The following is a 25,856-nucleotide window of genomic DNA, read 5'->3' as shown; positions in this document are numbered from 1 at the left end:
AGATTGAGACCTTTTATTTTACAGCGCTAGAGAGTTTGCCTTCTGACTGCATCGATTTAATGGTATCAGATGGTCATTCATTTCTTACTTATGTGGAACAAAAGTTAAATAGAGAGAAAAGGGGGAAATAGATTACAAGAGGAATAATCGTACATTACTGCGATAATGCTGCTTTAATGTGCTCCGGATATGACAGAATTTTTATAGTTCTTATGAACAGCTATCTAGTTTACGGTGGTGCAAATATGGAGTGTTTTACATATGGAAAGATATACACTACAGGACTAAGACACACAAACAAGTGGTTTTATGAAGCCTAGCCTACACAGTAATGCAAGTCAAAAGTAAAAAAACAATTCATAATGAATTCCCCGCGTCCCTATACCAATATAAACTGATACTAAGAAAATATTACATAGCTTGATTTTAATTTTAGCGCTAACAACTTAAACAACTTACTTTGTGTACAACATGTGTTATAGCTTATACATTATGGCTTACTCAACTTATATATAGCTAACACAGCTCCCACACAACCAATTATTACAACTTTCTGATGCTACTTTTTAAGGAAAAATCGCCCAAGGAAGAACCTGGGCACGAAAACCAAACTACCAAACGACTGATCCGCTCTCATCCCCAGTCCCCTTGCATCGGGACTGTGACTGTGTGATCATCATCGGGTGTGCATCACCATTCCCCTCGAAAGGGAACAGATACTACACATGATCTTAGCCATGATCTTACTGACCGTGTGAACAGTTCCGAACTTATTTATTTAACAGAAGCTTCTATAATCTTATACTGCTCATATGGGCTTACTGTTGTCCCTATGAGTACTTTCTCAAGGATAACATGAAAGGCCAGCTAAAGAACAATTGTCCACATGCGCAGTGAGCGCGTATATGTTCAACTCATGAATATTCATCAGAAGCTCCGACATGATTACGTGGGTATCAAAGAATAGCACAAACACCGCCAGCTATGTATGTATTTTAGATCCTCCTGCAAGCAGGAACTCGCGAAGAAGCCTTATTGGCTTATCAAAGCAGCAAGTTGACCGAAGTCAGTCTCTCACATTCATATTTAACGTCCATGATTATGAATTGTCAACAACTCTGTAACTGGACGACATACATTAATCTGGGAGTGACTCGAACCGGGGACCTTATGATTGAAAGGCACCGGTGTGAACCACTGAGCTAACACTCCAGGTATCACATCGTAAAATTATATAGGTCATCAGACCAACATAATAATAACTTCGATCAAGTTCGAGGTGGCATGCCGAGGAAGAACAAATAAAGAATATTTTCATGTTGTTCCTTAACCACCCTGTACAGGTGAGATTGGACTGGAAAACAAACAAACGTCGGTACATTGTCATCAATACAGATTACCGTTACAGCATTTTAAAAGTTCCCACCGTGACTGCTGTCCCTGGTGATGATTGAATCGGTAAAACCTCCCTAGTAAAACAACGGTTACCAATGTTAGCATAGTTCCCACCGGCAGTGTGATTTATATATGCAGGCCATTCAGTGTGTTTACTTATGACATTCCAAAGACGTATATCTTTACAATATATATGACAATTAGGCGTCTGTTTGTCTTTACAACAATGTGGTCCGTAGATACCCTGGGCTACTTACACACACCATGGAGCTATAACCGCTCCATGCACACACGTACATCCAGACACACACATATACCCACAAACAAGTTGCTATGATATGCGTGTGTAAGACGTATATAATCAACACTAGAAACCGGTATCATATAGTTTAATTATTTAATGGTTAACACTCATTTTTCATCATGATAATATACCGGATATGTTGTCTAAGCTATAGCGTGCTAATGCGTACTGAAGAAAATTAAGCGATAAATCTTGCTAAACGTATAAGGGTTTTGTATATAGGTTTAATATAATGTACAGTAAACGCTCTTACCTTATCTAAGGTATGTGAGTTGGGGTGGATTCTTCCAACCGCTTGGTATTATTTCTCAACTTTCTAATAAATGTTTTAAAAAATTTCTTTTTTTTTTCATTACTTATATCTTGACAACTTTCTACTGTATTACTTTCAGCTGCAGTACAGAATGAATACAAGTAATTAACTAAAATCAATTATTAATAACATTGTATACCGAGGATACTACACTACATTTGGATTGGCTTAATTTACGTTCATGTAAAAGTAGAAACAAGAAAAGATGTCAATAAAAGAAAGATAACATTTAAAATATACAAAATACAAACAAATGTACTAAAAGAATAAAAAACAACCTTAACCAAAGCATAAAATAACAAGAGCCCAAGGGCACTGTGGTTCCTTGCTTGGGGTATATGACAATACACATAACATTATCAAGCAAGATTGGGCTCAAATAGTCCAAGTAATTGTGGTCCTACATGTTCCCATAAAGTAACCAACACTATAGCCAACACTTTTGTGATCACAAAATGTGACCGGATTTTTTATCAAAAGGCACTTTTGAGATCTAAATATGGCGTCGCAAATGTAAGAAATATAAGAGACCTACAAGCGTGTCAACAGATATGATAACAATGGTGACCTCAGATGACATGACCTTTAAGTTTCAAAATGTTCCACCACCCCATTCACAACTTGTCCCAAAATATCAACCATGTCACACCTTGGCATTGAGATTTAATTGCATTAAATGTCAAAAAATTAACTTTGAACTTGTATGTAACTTCACACACAAAGGTCACCCGGAGGTCAACCAATTGAAATTTTTGATCGGTGAGACCTAAATAGAGCATGACTGTAAAAAATTCAAACATTTTGTCTTTGCCCATTTTCTCCCCCATAATACTACTTTTTAACATTAGCTGACCTTTGGTGACCTTGGATCACATGACCGTTAAGTTTGAAAATATTCCCCTATACCATTTGCAACTTGTCCAAAAAAATCAACCTTGTCACACCTTGGCACTGGGAGTTATTGCATTAAATGTGTGAAAATTAACTTTGACCTCAAATAACTTCGCACACGAAGGTCAAATGGGGGTCAACCCATTGACATTTATGATCAGAAGGTACCTTTGACATCTGAAAATAGCATCAAAACTGTAAAAATCCCTAAAACACTAAAAAGGTCACCAGAGGTCACCAGAGGTCAAATTGAGGTCAAGGGTCACCCAGATGCGGGTCGACAATTGGATTACATTGAAGCAACTCCCAACCCTAACGGACAATTTGTTCTCAAGTTATCGCAAAAAATACTAGTTTTTTATCATTAATTGACCTTTGGTGACCTCGGATCACATGACCGTTAAGTTTGAAAATATTCCCCTATACCATTTGCAACTTGTCTCAAAATATCAACTGTGTAACACCTTGGCACTTGGAGTTATTACACTAAATGTCTGAAAATTAACTTTGACCTCATATAACTTAACATACAAAGGTCACCTTGGGTCAACTTATTGACATTTTTGATTGATGAGACCTAAATTAGAGCATCAAACTATAAAAATTCAAACATTTTTTTCCTTGCCCATTTTCTACCCCCAAAATACTAGTTTTTTGACATTAATTGACCTTTGGTGACCTCGGATCACATGACCGTTAACTTTGAAAATATTCCCCTATACCATTTGCAACTTGTCCAAAAATATCAACCATGTCACACCTTGGAACTGGGAGTTGTTGCATTAAATGTCTGAAAATTAACTTTGACCTCGTATAACTTCGCACACGAAGGTCACACGGGTGTCAACCAATTGACATTTTTGATCGGAAGGTACCTTTGATATCCAAATCTAGCATCAAAACCAAACATTTTCTTTTTTGCTCGTTTCCTCCCAAAATAAGCACATTTTTTCTAATGTGACCTTTGACCTTTTGACCTTGGTTTCAGATGTAGTTTAATCTCCTGATTCCAAAAAACAAAACCAAAAGTCTGTACAACCATCCTAACTCTGACCGAAAAACTTTGACCCCATATAACTTCGCACATAAAGGTCACACGGGGTCAACCTATTGACATTTATGATCAGAAGGTACCTTTGACATCTGAAAATAGCATCGAAACTGTAAAAATCCCAAAAACACGAAAAGGTCACCAGAGGTCAAATTGAGGTCAAGGGTCACCCAGATGCGGGTCGACAATTGGATTACATTGAGGCAACTCCCAACCCTAACAGACATTTCGTTCTCAAGTTATTGCAAAAATACTAGTTTTTTATCATTAATTGACCTTTGGTGACCTCGGATCACATGACCGTTAAGTTTGAAAATGCTCCCCTAACCAGTTCACAACTTGTCCCAAAATATCAATCTTGTCGCACATTGGCACTGGGAGTTATTGCAGTTTTAATTTTTTCGGTTTTTGGACCATAACTGACCTTTGGTGACCTTTGTGGGCACCAAAAACAATAGGGCACACCTTCTCCATATGGCGGATCTATTGTCCAAGTTTGGCCTCAATCTAACATTCCCTTATTGAGATAGAGCGTACCCAAGCAAGTGTCATAGACACACACACACACATACATACATACATACACACACACACACGCCAACCTGACTGCATAGGTTCCTTTTGCTAAAGCAAGGAACCAAAAACCTTGTAAGTGTAAACCCTTTGATATATTGAGCCGCAAATACCACTGACATACACCTAGCACTAAAACGTAGTGGCTGTTACGATGCTAACAGGTAGGGACAAAATCCATGCAGCTGCCACGTTAAATTTGTCCGCACCCTTTATCACGTGCCATAGTGCCCACGTGCCATATAAGAACATTTACTATACTACATCATTTACCAACATTTCATATCGGTGTAAAATCCTGCTCAGTGGCTCCACTTTGCTAAATAACAGGCTACATAGGTCTTGCACCTCATCTCACCCCCTCCTCACCCCCCCCCCCCCACCGCACCCCCATATAAACATACAGTACAAAATCCTGATTACATTCTGATTTCCGACCTTTGCGTTGTACAAAATTGTGTAAAAAATGTTAAACGGTTGTTATAGTGACAGCTATATCTACACCAGTAACGTATAATCGCGGCTAACGTTGCGTTGTTGACTATTATCCATCGACGGTGGTGGCGTTGGCCTTGGAGTTGGCCTTGGCGATGGCGCTGGCGATGCCGTTGGGGTTGGCGTTGTTATTGGGGGAGTCACAACGACATGGCGGCTGAGATCGACATCAAGCGCTTCTTTCAACTCGTAATTATGCGTGGTACACTGCCAGTGAAAGCGACGAGAAAGATACTTGTCTAAAATATCTTGCTCGATTCCACCAAACCATGTTGAATGATTTTTCAAAGCGGTCGACTTGCGTAATGGCTGTGAGAAGATGAAACAAATCAGAGTACATATGTATTTGACGTACCAGTTTAAGTGGTAGTATGTTAAACAATCTTTATAAGGAAATCACACGAAATGTATTGAATTGCTTAATGTTTTTTTTTACCTAAATTGACTTCCAGATGCTAAGAAAGGAGTTTGAAACGTTAGACAATTGGAATGTAATTGAGGGTAAAGTGCCCTGCTGTGAGTAGCAGGTGGAACATTTTCTATTAGCGGCATATCAGCCTTTCAGGTTGTTAGCTTCGTGACTTATAGAGTCAAGTTATCGACTCTATAATCGATTCGGAAACAACGGTTAATCCAACCTGTCAGTGTATGTACACATAAAACTTTGAAGAAAAAAATAGTTTTCTTACCAGTTTGTAAAACGCCAAACGCCCATCACGTGTTCCCACCACCAAGTCTTCGGAACCGTCTTTGGCTCTTGATACGGTAATCAGAGTGGCGCGAGCGTGTACTGGTAACCCAATCATCGGTTGTCCGTTGGTATCATACTGAACTACCCAAACGTCACGTTCCCTTCTCCACAAAATGTAGACGAGATGTTCGGCATCACAACAGATACTCATACCTTTGTGGCTACTTTGGATCGGTTGGAATCGTGTTATGACATTGGTTGTTCCCAAATCAACACCTATCCCATATCCTTCTTTGAGGAGGGTACATGCCAACAACATGTCACCACTGACCATCATTGAGAATGGTCCTTTACTAGGACCTGGCATTTTGAAAGATCGCAAATATTTTAGGTCCCGGTCAAAGACAAAGACCTCGTTCGACTTTTGTCGACATACCATGACTTCATTCATATTTCCATCATACGCGACACTAACGAGCCTATCGTCTTGTCTCCATCGTGGTATTTTCTTCATACTTAGTTTCCGTAAGCTCTCACCACTGCTGGCGTTCAGGACTTCCACGTTGGAACCCTTACAGGCCAACATGCGATTATCATTTGCCCTGCAGAGGCACCAAGGGTCACTATCTTCGAAAAGAAAATCCTTCGCTTCCGTGGTTTGGCCAGTATCTCTGTTGATGAAGTCTACCGCTGATTCCTTGGTAGGGGTTGTCCCGGCAATCACCATACATCCTCTCGCAACCGAAGAGACATCGTCGACTTTCCAGTCATTCTTGCCAAAGCGACCGCCTTGAATGACTTTGAACTTCCGATTCATCGTCCACATGAGATGGCCAATTTGATACGGGTCGTTGTTTGGATCAAATGACAAAGCAGGTGTGTTAAGTGACTGCGATTGGACCTGGATATCATCGAGTGTCTTGCTCATGTTACCCATCGTGAATAAAAGGTCAGAGACTGTCTCAACAAACGACCATTCACTCGATACCTGTTGGACAGCATCGACATTCTCGCTGACATACTTCAGCCGAATCAAGACTTCGTCGATGGTTTTATTGCAACCAATCAACTGATTAAGCACCGATTTTTTACATGATGAAACCACATGCAAAAGCTTGTCTTTGTCTTCGGTGAGTCGTTGGCGTCTCTCGTTGATGCCTTTCTTCTTGGCATTCATTCTTGCTTCGACGACTTCAAGTTGACGCTGGGCATGATCGTTTCGATTTTTCTTCTTGGCATCTAGATCTTCTTTGATGGCATTAATCCTGTTCATCATTTCTCTCTTCACCGCTTCGATGCCATCCTCTGCCTTCTTCTCGTAGCTGACGAGATCCATATCTCGGCCACTCTTGATTTGTTCCATCCCTTCAACGTCGGCTGACGTCAACAGTTCCTCTTCTTCCTCGCATTTCGTCATTCCTAATTTATGCTTATTCTCAATGCCGCTGGTGATGTTCTCAAACATATAGCTGATCTTCTCGCTATTCTTTTCGTTGTGATTTCGGCAAGCCAGTGATTTCTGTCGTTTGGAGGTGAGGTCAGCTCCCTCTTTATGCAATTCCACACGAAGTGTTCTCACCCTCTCAGAAATCTCTTCTTTTTCGTGATCAGCATGGCCTATTAAGGCACATTTTAAGCATATCAAACAGTTATCACACGTGCGACAACTTAATTCCAATTCCATGCCCCTATGATCGGGACACTTTGGTGCGGCCATTATAGAAATGAGTTTCGTGAGGTCAATTTTACCTTTCTTTCCTGTCATGTTATTGTCGAGTTTGAAAATGTTGGTATGTGATTTCAATAGAGCTATCTTTTCGTGTAAATTGCAACAATTCGCACAGACGAAACCATCGCAATCGGTGCAGTAAGCTATGAGATCTTCATCGTTGGAGCAACAGCCACAAGTGCCCGATTTCGTATTCGATGCCAACTTGTCTCGCAGTTCCGCAAGACTGCGCATTTCAGAAACCCACAAATCTTTCTTCATATCTACGGCACCTCGATGCGGAATGGGGACTTCTTCCTGACATTTTGGGCATGGAAAATTTTGACCTTGGCTCTTTGCCTGAAATCCTCGCACAGCTCGGTCGAGGCACTTTAGGCAGAAACGATGGGCACAAGGAAGTCTCCGAGCATCGCTCAATTCTTTTTTGCAGATTGGGCAGGTACGGAATCTCTCGATATTTTCCATCACGTCTCCGCTTGCAACTTTGTTTTGAGCCATGATAGACAACTGGATAGGTAAAATAGAACAGATAAAAGAATATAAACGATTCGTTTTCAAGAAACAAAGCTAGCTTCAGTTCGCTAATTAATGCGACCGGCTAAAGATGGGAATAAGGCAAAGGTGTGAGCACTTCTCATAGAGCTTTGTTGGGCGACTACATAGTAGTGATACTATTTGTGTCAATGTTAAAGTATTTAAACCTCTTTCATGGCGTTGGGCGTTATTGGCAAATATATACAGCTCTTTTGCCAACTGATCAAACATGCAACCAACTATATACATGCACGACTCCCGGAATGGCGTTGAATATTATATTAAGGCAAGCATTGGTTGGATAATAATAGTGCACATGTTTATATATTTGCTTTCAAAATCCACAACCTGTATGAGTGAGTTATTGCCTTCCGCAGAAAAAAAAAACCGTTAGACAACACAAAATGCCTGAAATATTTGCAAACCGTATAAAAACTGCTTTATGACGTTTTTAGATATGATTTTTGAAGTATACTAAAGGCTCAGGCGAAGGAGGCACGATCTTTGCGAGTGGTAAGATAAGTGCCCTCATGACCTCTTATACCAGAAACATGTCAAATATTTGACAAGCTTCATCAATTGCACCTTTATTACGTTAACTTTATGCCTTGAGGTTAAACAAGTATAGACACAGCTAGAAAGTATGCGACAGACATTAAACCCGCCGCCTAGAGTGGATAAGAGATGATAAAAGTCCATGGGTTATATATTACAGTATAATCCTTAGTTTAAAATGTTATTTGTGAAGTCTTGTGTACACAATAACCCTTATCATAACGCGTAAAAAGCAGTATGTAATATATAGTGACGCCATAATGTCACGAAACATTTGCCATAAATATCTAAGGTAAAATATGGCGATATGTTTGCAGAAAACGTTTGACACCTGCTTTGAAGCATTCTTGTTTGAAACAACAACTATAGTCAAATTTGATTCGCCTTGCATGAGGAAGAGGCATTATTTTGATGACCAGAAGTTTAGGAACTTTGACTAGGATTGTAAATTTCACGCATTCAACAAATTAGTATACACACCGTACAGAAATGTTAGTTCAGTATAGGAGAAAATTTAATTGAGACTATTGGAACCGGGAAGATTATACTGCTGCTCTAGTTCAACAAAAGTGCAAAGTAACATGAATGATTTATATTTGTGGTTTAAGTCTCCATCCAAGGAAGTGTACAAACGAAAGACAGTCCGTTTCATTGCCTTTGTTTGCTAAAAAATAAAATTCTGTATTGGATAATAAGTTATATATAATTCTCTGTTAAGGGTCATGTTGATATTATATTTACCTTAAATGGTATGCGTTATAACTGGGTATTAGGCCTACATGTGACTCAGTCAGTCACCTGCCACAAGTGGGTGCTAACTTATGACGTCGCATGACGTCATCGGTCATTACATAGCCAAGTTTGAAAGACTTTAATGCCAACACAATGTAATTGTACTTTTTTTGTTCTGACTGGTGTCGTAATTTCGTTTGTAGGCCTACTGGCTGTAGAACTTAAACTGAAGTGGTGTTCTTTTCGTGTTCTTCTATGTACTGTAATATCCATAAGTTTATGACATGTTTGTGTTATATACTTTGATGGAATATTGTGTTACTGTAAACTACAACAATTCGCTACTAATACTGCGTAACGGTACCATGCTATATATGATGTGAGTACATCGCCTGCAATTTTCTAAGCGAATGATTAACCTTATATGCCCCTTTAAGGTTTACCACATGATGCCACGCATTGCTCTGTCTTGAAACAAAGTGTACGAAGTAAAGTGCATGCGCAGATATCAGCCACTCTCATTATCACCAACATTAGGCCTATATTCATATATACACACTCAATGTATTAATTTCTTTCCCGTGATTCAGTTCCGTTTCCTAAAAAGAAAACAAAATATCTATATGGCGAAATAACACATGACCCCCTTTTTATTAATAAAGCAACAATAGGTTTAGTTCATTAGGATATCGGTACAGTTGTTTGAAATCCAAGGAATTAAGTTCTTTGTGCATTAAGCTATTCGTAAGTTATTCACAATGATGTGTTATACTCCATTAATATCGCAGCACACGTGATATTGTAAACCAACCAATAGTGAAGAAGATGACTGTGTGTATATGCGATATTAATATAATGGAAGTCTTTCATATCATATATAGTGCCATTGACAGCACGAAAAGATAAATATGTTCAAAACCGTCCTCGCTCTCTTTCTCGATTCGTCACGGCCATTAAATTGACATGACATCAAGGTTATTTATATCATTTGCCAAAATTGCTTTTCTACATCTCCAGCGAGGCTTTCCCAATCGATAATTCGTATTACGTTTGTAATACTGTATGAACGTTATGATGTAGGCTACACAGTAAAGACCTGTTGTTCTGTCAATATAACTTTAGGATTCATCATCAGTTTAGAACCGACCATGCATATAGCAGACACGCCTAACTAGGTTTAATACTACAATGATTTGTAACGTGCTATAACAGTGAGATTGGGACGAGAATATATTGTTATAGCTTGTATTCTATCATTCCATGTAGTATTTTATATTTCCTTTTACACTACTATGTAGATGCAATCATAATAACAAGATACATCGTTGAAGGTTTGCGGAAAGTTGGAAACCGCTATGAACAACATTGTCCTAATCACTCTCTTAGGCATTAGAAATCATGAAAATAGCTGCAAGCCCCATCAAAATCCATCAAAGATTGACCATTTTACAAGTCCTTTCTTAATTTTATTATGCACATATTTCATGATGTAAACGAAGTGAATGCCTAATTTTCTGTTATGTTATCCCTTTGTTTTCACAACCTTCGTTTCAAGGATACTGAACACAGGTTTGTGGCATAGGGCGATTTAAAAAAATTATATTGCCTTCTTTGAAAAGAGGAACATCACATTATTCAAAAAAAGATATATGTGGGCTTGTTATTATGGGGTTAACTTATGAAGGGCTAAAAAATATATAAAATTGATGAAAGCAAGACTCCACGTCATATAGTTTGCACATATTGTAATGAGTTTCCCAGATTTATCAACACTTCAAATAACTGCAGGTACGTTTGTTCACTCACAACTGATTAATGTATGTAACCTAATTTGCAAATATGACTCAAAGCGGAAGTTTAGTTTAGTTTAGTTTAGTAGAAAAAAGGGATCAGGAGGGACACTTAAGTCCCCATCAAGGACTATAGAGAGAGAAAAAAAACTGAAGACACAAACACTCAGACCTGATTACAATGCTTAATTAAGTGCTTGTCCAAAGCATTCTTAAACCCATTGACACTACTTGCAAGTACTCAGGCAAACCATTCCACTCATTCACAACCCTATTAGAAAAATAGTTATGCCGAATATTAATCCTACTATGTGACTTTTGGAGTTTAAGACAATGACCTCTGGTACAACTACTGTTAGCAAACATGAAAAGTCGGTAAAGGATAAATTGTCGAAACCATACACAATCTTGAAAGTGTCATTGACTAAATATTTTGTTTACACAAATGGATTACCAACTGATATTTCTTCTTTCGTTTTTGAAGAAATGTAACCCACCAAAATAGAGCACCCTGGGCACGAAATCCCAACAACTTGGGTTCATTCTCAATCCCATTATCCTTACATCGAGACTGTATAACCGTATGGTTGTGACGGTGTTACGTCACGTGAGATATCACGGGTCCATTCGAAAGGGAATATTTGTGCTACAATTGATCCTATTTTATTACCAACTGGTTGCACCTTGCTGCAGTGCCAATTGGTTATGTCAACCAGACCGTACATTGAGACACATGTTAAGTTCCATATCACTCGCAGAGTGTACACTAGTTAGTACAATATTTGCTAAAGAGTATAAACCGAAACTAGATGCACGCCGATAACACGGCTGGGTGATTCATAGCTTATTTGAATGGCAGTTAAACACGTCGCGTAGCTATAAAGCTTATAACAAGACGTCAACTTCACGTGTCAATCTTTTTTATTTAAATCAAACCATATATAACTTGCTTCAAATTTTTACACCCATTTAATATGACCCACATATTTACCTCTAGCAAATGGTCAGTTTGCATGGGTGCTTGCTTAGCCTCCTTGCGGATTGAAATACAAACAAAACTTACACGAACAAAGAAGACGTGTTCACAAACTGAATTAATGGGGGGGGGGGGGGTGAATAGCAAGCACTGTACCATACTAGATCGAACGAATAAATATTGTTTTTCTACTTTGACATATCATAGTATAGAGAGACCTGTCAATTCACGTACCCAGATTTACGGCACCTTGTGTTGCCAGATACAAAAGTATAAGGAAGACATTCACGAAAATACGGATTATGATATTATATTATTGAACTATATCATGAGATATCTCCTTTAAACTTGAAACATACCTCACAATTTATAAGTTTACGTGTATGGCAAATCAGGTACTCTGCATTCACACCACATACCCCCTCCCCCCCCCCCCCCACCACCACCACATACACACACCCATTGGCGTGATGCATTTACAGCCATTTGACATTATCCATTTTTCATTTAGACATTGTAACAGGCTTAGGCCTATGTAAATTATATTAATGTACAGAGAGAAAAACAATAACGACACGCTAATTTTGGTCTTTGAGTCTTACTTATTTACTCAAAGACCAAAATTAGCGTGTCGTTATTGTTTTTCTCTCTGTACATTAATATAATTTACATAGGCCTAAGCCTGTTCCAAAAAACAAATTCCCATGAAATTTAACGTTGATAAGTACTGTTTTCTTTTTTATGAATTTGGTTCCATTATAGTAACAAGATAACTGTTAATAACTGTTGCACTGAGCTGATATTAAATTGTGCATATTCTTGTCAATAATTGACTATAAAGTCATCTCTGTATTCTTGTCATTCAGCCTTCATCATATACCGTACCTTATGATACGCGCAAATCAATCAACTACCTGTGAGCATATATAAACATACATGACTATAGCTGTATTCCAGCTCCACGGTGTAGTTAATACTATACATATACGCGAGTCGTCCATGACAGAGTTATAAACCTAAATATAATACTCACCAGTGAAGGTCACTCAGAATGTTCACGATGTTAGTATAATTCTTCAGAACCAACCAAGATTGATCGATAACAACGACAAAATCGTCAGTTCTACTTTAATATACTATTTATCCCACAAACAATTACAATTTTAGTTATCATCTATAAACGCATCCACAGTGCTTCAATGATCAGCCAGAAATGGGACAACTATAGCTGTGGTATCCACCGTATCGTGTAAACGGCCACACACGGGAAAAAAAATATTGGATTTGTTTACGCGTTTTAGCGAAGATATCGGCGAATTCCCTAGTCTACGAGTCTCCGTGAAATAGTCTGCCCGTGTAATAAGATGCTTCGCCCCTTGTGGTGAGTGTTCGTAGCTGCATGCGCTCAATAAAATGGAAGGCTATAAAACTGACCCGCAAACTGAGAAAATATAGCAGTAATTAGGAGCTCCAGAAGTGGTTGATAAAACTGCATTGAGAGCCTATGTCAAGTATTTTTATACCGTCATGTACGTGCTGCTGATAAATTTAGATCAGTAAGGAACAAGTGGTTTGGTATATTGGTCGTTCGTTAGAGCGGAGTAGGTTAATCAGCCCTACACTCAAGAGTCGATGCATTCAGTTTGCGTGACTAGTTTATTTTCTGCTTCGTATCCGTTCGACAGCAAGTAAAACGAGAACATATTTGAAGTATTCCAAATATTTTCAAACGAGTTCGGTGCGTGTTTATTTACTGCTGGTTAGGGGTTCCGTTTAGTCAACGTACGTTCTTGATTGTCTCACAAAAACTTGCGAATAAGGTAACATGACATGTAGGCTATAAACCTCTACGAGCAATAATATTCTCCGAGGTGCAACGTCAATCTGCAGGGGTGGAAAGTTGCCAGGAAGATTAACTCAATGACCGGGAGTATTATCAAATTTCTATAACCAGTCAATCTGCTAGGCCGACAGCCAACAATATATTCTTTTTTTGGATGCACAAATACAAACCTGGTAAATATTCAAAACTGTGTCTCCTGTGGTGGTTGGGGTGGGTGTGTCTTCAAAAAATATCCTGACCAAATACCATAGCCGATATGTGTATTTGAATATAGACGCCTATATGTACAACGTCCTTTAGCTATAGACTTCAGTGGCCGCGAGATCGTCGTAGTGTAACAATAGAGCCAATATATTATCTTTCTTTCAGTATCAAAAAATTTGTCATTTGGTGCCAAAATAATTTTATACCGTGCGATACTAAGCAAGAACGGTCTTGCTTTGGTTCATATAGAGTAACTTGCACGGTTTATTACACATCGGGTGACTGTATAGACCGCAAAACATACCAATCATATTTATAAGCACTCAACAATGACGAACTGTGTGTTAGCGTCTATCCGCATACGTGGCAAAACACAATTAGAGGTATTATATTATTCTTTTCATAGATTTAACACAAAAGAAAATTCGTCACCTGTGACCTTCCCTTAAAGCGCTACTGGCGATTCCCCCATTTTCTGTCGTCTTTTTTATTATACCCTTTGTTTCCCTTTTCCGTCCTTTTTATAATTTTCAGCTATTGTTATAAACTGGTGAACCATTAAAGCATTGTGTGTGTGTGCGTTGTGTGTGTGTGCATATATATATATATATATATATATATATATATATATATATATATATATATATATATATATATATATATATATATATATATATATATATATATATATATATATATATATATATATAAATAGTAGTGGTCCATACTGATAATATAAAAGATAAACAAGCGAATATTTTTAACAACGACATACTGCTATATTTCGGAGTGGTCACCACTCCATCGTCAGGCCGCACTTTTGCCTGACGATGGAGTGGTGACCACTCCGAAATATAGCAGTATGTCGTTGTTAAAAATATTCGCTTGTTTATCTTTTATATTATATATATATATATATCATTGTATAATCATTGTAATTAGATCTTTTTTCTCGATTTTCTGAATTACAAATTCTTCTTTAAAACAAAGCTTATCGCATAGGCCAACTACTTCAAAGAAAAAATATGAATATTCGATGGTCCATAATTGTTTAAGCAAGATTTAGTTACATGTAGAATGATGTACGCTGTATACTATTTTTGTCGTTTCCACAAACTAGTCGCCCAGACACATGTTCGTGGTATTAATCGCACGATAAAATTGTGTAAGTTTTCTTCTTTATTTGAACTGAAATTTGACTAGAGTCAGTTTAAATAACATCATTGTTGAAAGTCAAGTGAAAAGTAAGGCAACACAATATAGGACACTAAATAGTAGTACAGTGACATCAGGCAGGCAGGCAACGCAAACTTAAACATATACATGGCACTTCCCATTCGAAAAGTAACAAGTAAGGACCTAATCTGTCATGCAAGTTTTTCGCATAAATTGTGACGTCACATCCTCTGTTTGGAGGGTGATGTATTCCTTCTTTATTTAATTAATAAATATTTACCTTTCATACTGGTAAATATCAGCAAATTGACTGACTGGAATCAGGGACATTTATTGCGTGACTGATATGGGGGAGGGGTCTAAGGGGAGGGGGTGTTGAAAATTTTCAAGTGCCTAAGGTGATTAGATGTAAAATGGTGATACTTAGCAGCACTTTTTAAATCAATTTTATTTTCAAAAATGTAGCTTTTTCTTAGATGAAATTTACTTACTTTACGAGAGAGTGCTAGGCTAGATCGATCTAGCATATTCCACTTTACACTGGCCCACCTGAAACTACTGGTTAGTTCCGTTCTGCGACTGCGCACTTGACTAAAGTTTGTTTTTACAATTATTTTACTAATAATGTGGGATATTTTCGAAATTCCTGAACATTTTGACGAATCGGGGACATTTTCGGGGACACTTGTTCATCGGGGACAGCACACTGTAATCGGGGACTGTCCCCGAAAATCGGGGACGTCTGGTCACCTTACCTTATTGCCCCCCCCCCCTCGCCTGGTGCTAAACACGGTGGTACAGTTACTTTTGAAACGTCAAAGCATTAGTCTTGGCCAAGTCGTTTGTAATACTGTTACTCTCGCGTGCAAACTGTACATGCCTCAGAGTCCGTTTCTGCCTACCACGACCTTGCCCATTGTATTTTACATGCCCGAGGATCTGTCCGACACAATCTAAAGCGTTGCCGCTGGCTCTCTCTGGGCAGTACAGCAAATATATACTGGAAAATAGCTTTGTGAAAAAGAAAGGTAAACATACTGTACAAGACTATCAAAGCATATGCATATATGCAGCGGGCTTTGAAATAGAGGGGGTAAGTTAAATAATATGATAACAAAGTTGGTGGCGGTATGCAATATTAAAGGCGCCGTAAACTCGCCACGGCAATCACGGCATTTGATCTTGTATATAATGTTGGATACTCACTCCCTGGATAAATTTAATTTTCCAATCGGTAAAATGAGAATTTGCTGTAAGGATAGCAGATATTTCCAAATAAAGCAGATTAAATTTTTACTTGTTTGTTTTACTTATGCGAAATGAAGAATCAAAGAATATTTTGTATGTCCATGTTGTATATATACATATATGTTTTGTAGTTGACATAATTCTGACTACACCAAATGGATCAACACTGATGGAATGCGGGTTAGTTTCAAGATGGAGGCGGCCTTTAGTTATATGCCATGTGTAAGGTTTACTCACTCTCCGATGACGCAATTCATGTTTTAGCTATTATTTAAGAAAACTGTGGTGGCTTAACTGTACTGTTTTCTTAGGAGTCAAGTTTCTTGTGCTGAGCTCGGATGAGAGTAAAACTCAGACAAGAGCTGAGCAGTCCGCGGAGTTGCATATGTCATCGCTACCAAAACTACACTAAAATAAATATACATTTAACCTTAGATCACGTGACATTTGACCTCAGTTACCAATAGTTAAAATATTGATGAAGGATATTTATTTGGCTCAATTATGCTAGATTTAAGAAAAGCATTTCGACCTAGTAGATCATGATATCCTATTAGAAAAAATGAAAATTTACCAATGTTCAGATACGTCAATTAAATGGTTTCAGACATATCTGTATAACCAGTGGCGTAGCTACGGGGGGGGGGGGGCCTGGGGGGGGGGGGCCGAGGCCCCCCATGAAATCGGCGGGGCCCCCCACTGGCCCCCCACTGGGAATGGGGTAAAAAAAAACACTCATCAGTGCGATTCGCTTATATTTTTTGTTCAATAATTTGGGAAATAGAGTTACACAATTTTCTCGTCTGCATCTGGCAGAATAAGAATAATACAATATCTGTAGTAATCATGAGAATGGTCACACAGCATGGCATGGCAATGGTCGATGCGACGATTGCGACCATACACCACGAACCTTGTTGTGCTGCGTGATAGCGATATCTGCTGAAAATATGTTCAGTGCTTCCACCTAGCGCAACAATCTATCAAAAGATTGGCTCCGTTTGTTCTGAGCCGAGGTATCAGGTATTCATGGGTGGCGATCATTGGGGGGGCGGATGGGGGGGACATGTCCCCCCAATATTTCAGGTGGGGGATATAGTATCTAATATCCCCCCCCCCCAATATTTGGTGGCATAGTTTTTTTTAAGCATATGTTTTGTATTTTTTTATGATATCGCTAGTAATTTCAAAATAGAAAATGCTTAGATACAACTAAATACAAATAGAAATAATACTAGATGCTACTTATGATGAAAGGTCCAGCGACCTTTTTGAAAGACTTGGATGGCATACTTTCAATGAACGTCTTAATATGAAAAGGCTGATTATGGTATATAAATCACTCCACGGACTTGCCCCGTCTTACATGAAAGAAATGTTTGAGTATACTCATAATGTACATACATATGGCCTACGTTCAACTACATCATCTGGGCTCTTTCTAACTGGTGGAAAAACTGAATTCCACAGGAAAAGATTCTCCACATTGCTGCAAAACAATGGAACGCACTACCAAATGAAATAAAAATGCAAACAGCTTAAGTAATTTTAAAAGATTAGTTCAACGTTTTATCAAGTAATGACATGTTTTATTGCTCTCCTCGTTTTATTTGAAAGTTTTAGATCAGTAATTGTGTGATTTTGTTTTTATTGATTTTATACACATTGTATAATTTTAATATTAATAATATTCTTATTTCATTTTGATCGTAGTTTAAGAATCTTACTCGTTTGTACTCATTGATAATTTCATTTAGCATTTTTTAATTTGCAACATTTTAGTTTTATACTTATATATTTTACTTGATATTTATCTATTTTTGTATTGTACGAGGGCCTCGTGGAAGATTAGCTTCGGCTAAACGAGTTACCCTCTCAAAATAAAGTTAATAAATAAATAAATAAATGGCAAACAACTGCCGTTTATGTTCAACCCAAACAGAGATAGTTCAAGATTATGCAAATCTTACAAAGCTTATCATTGGAGACTCAAGTTCACCGTCCAAATTTCGTCCAATCAGATTGAATTTGATATAAAGGGAATTTGACTGCCGACATAATCCGAAAGGGGGAATTATTGATTTTTTCCTATAAAGGGGTGGACTGAATGGTCTCAATTGATAAGCGGATTATGATACTCTATGTAATTGTACAGGCGAACAAAAGACAACTATTTTCGGTACCAAGGTATAGTCGTACTCTTTAAATGAATTAATGCGGATCCAAACAGTGTTTATCACGACTACAATGTACATTGTGGTCGACGAATTGGACTCATGTATCATTTTCGAAAAAAAAGGTAAAAGAAAGTCAACAAGGTGGATAACGGCTGAGAAGTGACAAAAGAAAGAATAGTCGTCTTAGTGTAGCATAGGATATATTTTGAATGATGTGTGCATTTGCGGGTGTGTTACCCACCGCGTTGTCAGGAATTGTTATACTCTAAAACTGTGTTCAATGAGGGTACGGCCGCATTTACGATTGCATCAGAGGGAACGAATCCACTCCCCCCCCCCCCCAGAGGAAAGGGGATAAAAGGTTGGGTAAAAGCAACCTATAGGAGTTTCACCAAAATATCTTGAAGGAAACTAACTTTTCTCCCCTTCTTACTACTTTCATCCTAATCAGTATGTAACAAATTATACCTTAACCAAAGCTTCCCATTGCGCTACGCTACGAGCACAATCACATCAACTACACACATGGATTAAGTGGTAAGCACAAAAGCAAATGGTGCAGTGCATTAATATTTCTGCAATTCTTTGATGAGATCAGTTCAGGTTTAAGATCGATGGAACATACACCGTTTCACGTCCAAGTCATTGAATGTTACTTTAAACTTTTTCAATTAATCTGGATACATATTTACATATTTTTTATGAATGGAGTTATGGTAAAGAAGAGAGTTAAAGGGGGTTTCATGAAACTTTTCTTACATTAAAGAAAGTAATTCGGGGTAACAAATAGCCCACATGTCATCAATTTGCCCCCCCCCCACCCCCCCTCCCCCAACTATGTTTACGGCCAAATAATGGTCGCCGAATCACTCATGATCCAACTTGAACAAACTTAGTCCTAGCTTACTATAACCCTGGAAAAAAGTTATTTGTCATGAATTGCTTACTACAACATTCCTCAATGTCTGAAAATAAATTGCAAGGACTGAGCTCCAAGGAAATGAATTTTGAAACCTTTTGACACTAGTAGAATATATTCAAATTTTGGTGTTAATACTGATGACCTTTGACTCTCCAATGACCACGTGTTTGAAAACTGATGAATAAATTAAAATAGAAAAAAGGCTAGACCTATATTATCATTACTAATAACATCAGTTCAGTGGACTCTTCATCAACTACTTGCCCATTTTTAAGAGGGGGGGGGGGGGCAAGCATGTACTATTGTAGCAATTTTCAAGCACAAAAATACATGTCAGAGAGAGAAGTTAGTCTGAAATTGCTGTGGAATCTCTCCCAGAGCCCAGCTGGAGGTCAAGGTTGTAAGACCACAGATGCAGTAGCATTTGCAGATATTTCTCGTTCTCTGGCAACTTTTTTCCCATCCATTCTTATGTATCCGTCGTATTTACGTGGTTGTATATAAAATTAAACAACACTGACTTTGGATCTGATTTAACACCCACTTGGGATCCATTTGATATCACTTCTGATTTTCAGTGGGGTCGGTGGGGTGGGGTGGAGGGCAGATTGACACCCCAAACTCCCTGTTTATTATAATTAAGCAATAACCAGCAGACATCTATTGTTCTTTGAAATATCCATTATTCCTTATTTCCTACCATCTATTGTCTATTTGTATTTCACAATCAATTAAAAAAATTAATCTAAACATATAACATCATCCTCGTTATTCTCTTTGTTTTCAGATTTGCCGTTGTCAAACATTGCGCATAATTTCTCCCTGGTGTCGCCACCGTTACGGAACAGTCTCATCTTCAATGAAGGCTTAGCTGGTGTCGGTAACTTATCTGGATCCGAGGAGCATGTGGGTGCATTGATCGGAGATAAAACTGTCGAGGAGATAGGAGAAATACGAGTGATAGCATTAAACAGAGGTTTTAAAACGAATAATTAACTTAAGAAAATATCAAGTGGATAAATCTTAGTAAAATTAGTTTTCATTTGTTGGGCCTCTAAATTGGGCATTTTCATGTTTTGATCTTGATTCTTACATTTACAGTAGATCAATAATGCTATTCGATTTTCAAAATCATATCACTTAGACTACTGAAATACATTACACTGTAGCTGCTGTTTCGTTCTTGTTTCAGTGGTCATTAAACTATGCTGTAATGATTAAAAGGTTATGTTTATTATTAAAAGTTACTCAGAGGTTTTTTTTTTTTTTTTTACACAAGTTTAACTTAGAGATCAGTGGACTGCCTCTCATTTTCATGCCCATTGCATGCCCAACAGGATACTGTCACCATTGTCTCACCTGATTCTGAAAAAGATTTATCTCTGGAAGGCTGGATCTGGTGATTGTCATCGTTGGCTAGAAACTCTGGAAGATTTGCTGGGTTGAAGTCACAATTCTTCGTATGACACTTGAGTAATTCCAGCTTGCCAATAAATTCGCACCCCTTACCTCGGAAAGAGCACGCTACCATTTGGTCTCCTATTATATTTGCAACTATGAAGTCAGTGTGAAGATCTTGAACTCTGACAGGACGCCTGTAAAGACCAATAATACAAACAAATATCTTCTGAAATTGTTGGCTCAAAAAATTCAAACATCGGAGAAAGCTATGTAACAACTAAAACTGCACCACAGTAATTGAATGACGTTTGGTAGTGACACTAACATCATATTTGATATGTCGTTTCAAAATTTTGTTCCATAATTTTCTAATTAAAGACCAAAGATAATAGTGATTTGGGTGGAGGATACTGTAGGTTGCAGGGATAAATAGTGAAGTGCAATACATATGATAACTATAATATCTACACAGTAATGTACAGTATGTCAGAGTCTTTCATACTGTATACACACAAATTCTGTTATTAACAATAGTATGGTGTGTGGTTTTGTAAAATGGATTTCCTCAACGGTAAAGGAGCAAGATTTTTAGAATAAAATGAATACAAATGAATCACTGATTTACATATCTCTTTCCTGTCGATAGCGTGCACTGTAGGAAAGTATGTTGTATATATATAGTATTTTTCAAATTGTTGTCAAGGAAATGTAACTAAATAGCTACAGTATGTCTTATAGACTTACCTATCCTCTGGACAGGTCTTACTTTGCTTCAACCACCTAAGAATACACTGGAAAGATGGAGAAATGGAGGAAACTTAGATATGTACATTCGATGTTTGAAAAAAGTTAAAATGAAATACAATGGTGATCATTGATTATATCTCAGCAATTGAGAAACTACTGTATTGGCCTAACTATCATAGCCAAGGATGCCCCTCCCCCACACCCAACCACCCCCCCCCCAACCCAACATCTCACCCCATCCACCAACTAGAAGTCTAGCAAGTTCAACAAAAAATACTTGACCCAAATACACTTTATGTAGAGCATTCGACATATCACGATGACTTAATGGCTACTCAATATGACAAAACTGTGGCACAGCAAGTACATAGGCATGTCGCACTTATGACTGCATGATTCTGGCTTATATTCTAAAGAAAGGCAGTAGAAAGCACAATGAGGTATAATTTATTCACAGACCATTTTAGTACCACTCAGAGGAGAAATGTTACTTACACAAATATATTGTGTTGATGTCAGATCTGTGTACATTTTCTTCCTACAGTTAAAGCAACATGAGCTGGCAGAATTGTTTGTAAGAATTTGTTCTTGTATGCCATGCAGTGAAAAATGCACCTGTTGGCATACTCTCTTGTAGAGACATTATCTTGTGATAATACAGAACACATCAATTTATTTACTCTGTTAATATAGATCTTAAACTTAAGTCCCTTAAGGCAACCTGTGGTATTTTCTCTACACTTCAAGAAGGCATCCATGTGGGCTAACTTTTTCCCCAGTTTCTCACACCTGGGTATCACAAACAAGATGCAGATTTGCAAATTGTCATTGAATCATATCAAATCAAAGCATTGGAGTCTCGAAACTATGATATAATACTGTATAAGCTTCGCAGCCTAACACTGAAACACCAGTCCAGTTCTGTAGTTCATACCATCTGCTGAAAGAACTTCTCATAATCAGACAATACAAATATTTGTCAGGGTTATCCGTAGAATATTCTTAATGCCAGTTCCAGTCGCGTAGCCAAGGGGGGGGGGTGAAGGGTGCAGCCGCCCCCCCCCGTTGAGCATATTTAAAAAAAAATGTTTTAATGCTTTTATGATATGGCTAGTAATTTCAAAAGAAAAGTTGCTAAGATGCAACTTAGAAGGCCTGGGAAGTGCCATTTCCAGCCATCTGGGAGGCATTTTCAGCCAAAATTTTCTTGTGCACTTCGCGCAAACCATGGTGGCGCTACGCTTAGATAGTTTGCAATGCTGTATCTACGGCTCTAATAGTTTGCCTACATTTCGCCCCTCCCTTGGCAGATTCCTGGCTACACGCCTGGCCAGTTCCTCTATTGATTAATTAAAAATACGCCTGAGGGAAAGAATGAAATATCAGATTCTCACCATGCGACAGAAACTGTGACCACAAGGAGCTCTCTGTGGGTCTTTGAAGACTTCTTGGCATACCGAGCAAAATAGATGGCGACTGACTGAGTCAGGATTCAAAAAATACCTGCGAAGTAGAAAGAAATATTGTGACTACAACAGCATTGAAAAGACATTTTAAGGCTGCTTGCAGTTTAATTCTGAGCATAAAGGTAGTAATACAATTGTGATAACTGAGGCTTTTTGAAGTGGAAAATATAATTTTATCATGAAATATTTATACAGTACATACAGTAGTACATAATTTAATAATTTCTACCAAAGTAAAACTATTGAGACTCAACTCAGAGCTGTATGATTCGTAATATGAAAAACTATTTCGCAAAACCCATACAAGCTGTACAAAGTTTGCATATCACTCTTATAATGACAGCAGATATCAATCTTTCTCGGGCGCAATCGAGGGGAATGAAACATTACCTATCTTCCTCGTCTTCTATAACTTTCGTGGAAGTTGAGTCATCTCGACTTCTTTTTGTTCTCCTTCTTAGGCTTCTCGGCATTATTATGATTTGTGAACGATTTTCTCTCGTTGTACCTTCGCTAGAGATTCAGGTTTGAATTTTGAAAGAATCAAAAGAAGGTGGTATACAACAACTTATCGCTCGACAAGTGGCATGTAACCAGTAAAACACCGTGCGAGGGGTAAGGCGGGTTACGAACGGAAACGAATTCATCACACTTATTTCTTTTATATGGACACATCTAGCATTGGTTGTAAGTCGGAACAAACCGATTGGGACTCCGTCTATGCAGTGGCGTCACCAGACTTTTCAGTCTGGGGGGGGGGGCACCAGCATTTGATAGGGGGGGGCACTCCCCTTTGGAAAATTTTCGCATACGGAGGATGGGCTAGATGCAAAATGGATTTGATGCTAAATGCGATCTGAAGATATCTCCAGAAATTGCTATTTTTGAGGTAATGATTTTAACAACGCGCAGAATTTTGCAGAGGATATGAACCACATGCTGTCGATATTATGCCTAACCCTATCTATAGAACCTACATTTGTTGAATTAATGTGTGCATGACCCCCGACTCCTTTCTTGTCCTTCTCGTTTTCTCCCATTATCTATTAAGATGTAACAGGTTCCAGCATCGTTATTGGCTCCTATCAGGGATCACACCAGGCAATCCAAAGTTTGATCACACATCGAGTATGGCTCAGTATGCAGGTGTGAACATTCGCCATTTGTTCCTACAAGCATCTGACCTCAAATGACCTCTGCACCCCCTACACAACAGGGTTAATATATGGGTCCACAAATATAGGCAAGTATGGTGCCTGCGGACCCTCACATTCTCACATTTCGTCAGCTCCTAACCTGTCAACCTCAGACCAAGGCAACATACTGCAGTACCCTCCCTTCTCACAGCAGGTCCGGACTTTCGGCATTTCACAGGCATCCAATTCACGAGAGGTAAAAGACACAACACAGACACCAGACAAACACTCTCACCCATACGACGGTCAAGAATAAACTTTATCATTTTTCTGCAGCTCATTTGAAGAAAATACGAATTACTGTGCTTCTTTGTCCTTATGAAAAACCAACTCAGATGATGGGAGTTGAATATAACAAAAAATATATATATATTTTTTACCAACCCAAATCTCAGATGGGGGGTGCACTAGGTTTTCCAGGGGGGCACGTGCCCCCCTGCCCCCCCCCCCCCCTTGGCGACGCCACTGCGTCTATGGCAAGCCAAATGCTCAATAAATCGAGAAACATGGATTTTCGGTCGAAAAACCATGTTTATCGACCGATAAACCATGTTTATCACTCGAAAAACCATGTTTATCGCTCGAAAAACATGGATTGTCGCAGATAAACATGGATTGTCACAGATAAACCAATGTTTATCACTTAAAAACACAGTCTGTGACCGATAAACCATGTTTTTCGACTGAAAAACCATGTTCATCGCCAAAAACCATGTTTATCAGCGATAATCCATGTTTCTCAAGCGATAAACATGGATTCTCGCCGATAAACCGTGTTTATCAACCGAAAATCCATGTTTATCGGTCGATAAACATGGTTTTTCGATCGAAAAACACGGTTTAGTACTATGGCAACCTGACCTTTTCCACCACTGGGGAATTGCACTTATAAACCCCAATACAAAGTAAAAGGTATATCGGCGTTAAAAACCTGTTTGAATCTTACAGAAGTTAGCGGCTTATCATGCTTATCATGCTCATAAAACAGGTCACTAACATAAATAACATTTCTATCCATTAAAATGTGATTCATACCAATTTTGTTGTCGATACGAATATGAGAATTGTTCCAAATGACTTGGTTACCGAAATTTTCTATTGGAGTAGAGAATGAAATATCACACCAAGCATAGACTATTTGACGAATGAAAGAATTTCTAATACTATTCTTATCATTCTTAGAACAGTTACAATGAAAAATAAACTGTTTCCCAAACGGCTTCAAATACATATCAAAAAACATTTTCCAAGTACCGTTTTTATCATTTGTATATCGCCTAATCCAGGTACACTTTAAACTGTTTATAAAACTGATGATGTGTGTAACTTTTAATCCGGACCGTTGCCAATAGTATTAATCATGACCAGCCTCTTTACTTTATCGGGGTTTCCCGCCCATATAAAATTGAATATAATACTTTCTAAATCCTTTACGAAACTATTCGGT

At 38.2% G+C, this 25,856-nt stretch overlaps 2 protein-coding genes and 1 long non-coding RNA gene across 4 annotated transcripts; 1 reads left to right on the top strand and 2 right to left on the bottom strand.

The window, feature by feature from the left end:
- Positions 1–150: 150 nt before the first annotated feature.
- On the bottom strand, positions 151–14,215 carry LOC139959520 (uncharacterized). Of its 2 annotated transcripts, none has more exons than XM_071957208.1 (3): positions 14,043–14,215; positions 5,712–7,949; positions 151–5,331 (listed from the first exon to the last, which is right to left on the bottom strand). In XM_071957208.1, the coding sequence occupies exons 2-3, from the start codon at positions 7,938–7,940 to the stop codon at positions 5,026–5,028; spliced, it is 2,535 nt and encodes an 844-aa protein (XP_071813309.1). In that variant the 5' UTR covers positions 7,941–7,949; positions 14,043–14,215; the 3' UTR covers positions 151–5,025. The 2 variants fall into 2 exon arrangements, with proteins under 2 accessions (XP_071813309.1, XP_071813308.1); XM_071957207.1 differs by having other exon boundaries at positions 13,063–14,214.
- A 106-nt stretch (positions 14,216–14,321) lies between these two features.
- Positions 14,322–21,074, top strand: LOC139959522 (uncharacterized). The gene is made up of 3 exons (XR_011790148.1): positions 14,322–14,459; positions 20,387–20,575; positions 20,937–21,074. It is a non-coding gene; the product is annotated as an uncharacterized lncRNA (long non-coding RNA).
- Positions 18,140–23,796, bottom strand: LOC139959521 (E3 ubiquitin-protein ligase TRAF7-like). Its single transcript, XM_071957209.1, has 5 exons — positions 23,604–23,796; positions 23,142–23,250; positions 21,745–21,791; positions 20,959–21,194; positions 18,140–20,530 (listed from the first exon to the last, which is right to left on the bottom strand). Exons 1-5 carry the CDS (start codon positions 23,684–23,686, stop codon positions 20,340–20,342), a joined length of 666 nt encoding a protein of 221 aa, XP_071813310.1. The 5' UTR covers positions 23,687–23,796; the 3' UTR covers positions 18,140–20,339.
- Positions 23,797–25,856: the final 2,060 nt, after the last annotated feature.

Source organism: Apostichopus japonicus, chromosome 19 (genome assembly GCF_037975245.1).
Source record: "Apostichopus japonicus isolate 1M-3 chromosome 19, ASM3797524v1, whole genome shotgun sequence".
Taxonomy (NCBI): domain Eukaryota; kingdom Metazoa; phylum Echinodermata; class Holothuroidea; order Aspidochirotida; family Stichopodidae; genus Apostichopus; species Apostichopus japonicus.
The sequence above is the reverse complement of the archived record's forward strand: the minus strand, read 5'-3'. Positions and strand labels throughout refer to the sequence as shown.

Bases quoted from the DNA above. Each gene is read 5' to 3' on its own strand.
- LOC139959520 (XM_071957208.1), bottom strand. From the start codon at position 7,940: ATGGCTCAAAACAAAGTTGCAAGCGGAGACGTGATGGAAAATATCGAG. The intron at 5,332-5,711 runs GTAAGAAAACTA...ATCTTCTCACAG, and splicing joins GTTTGGCGTTTTACAAACTG to CCATTACGCAAGTCGACCGC.
- LOC139959521 (XM_071957209.1), bottom strand. From the start codon at position 23,686: ATGCCGAGAAGCCTAAGAAGGAGAACAAAAAGAAGTCGAGATGACTCA. The intron at 21,792-23,141 runs GTGAGAATCTGA...CCATCTTTCCAG, and splicing joins GTCACAGTTTCTGTCGCATG to TGTATTCTTAGGTGGTTGAA. The intron at 20,531-20,958 runs GTGAGACAATGG...TCTCCTCGACAG, and splicing joins TAAATCTTTTTCAGAATCAG to TTTTATCTCCGATCAATGCA.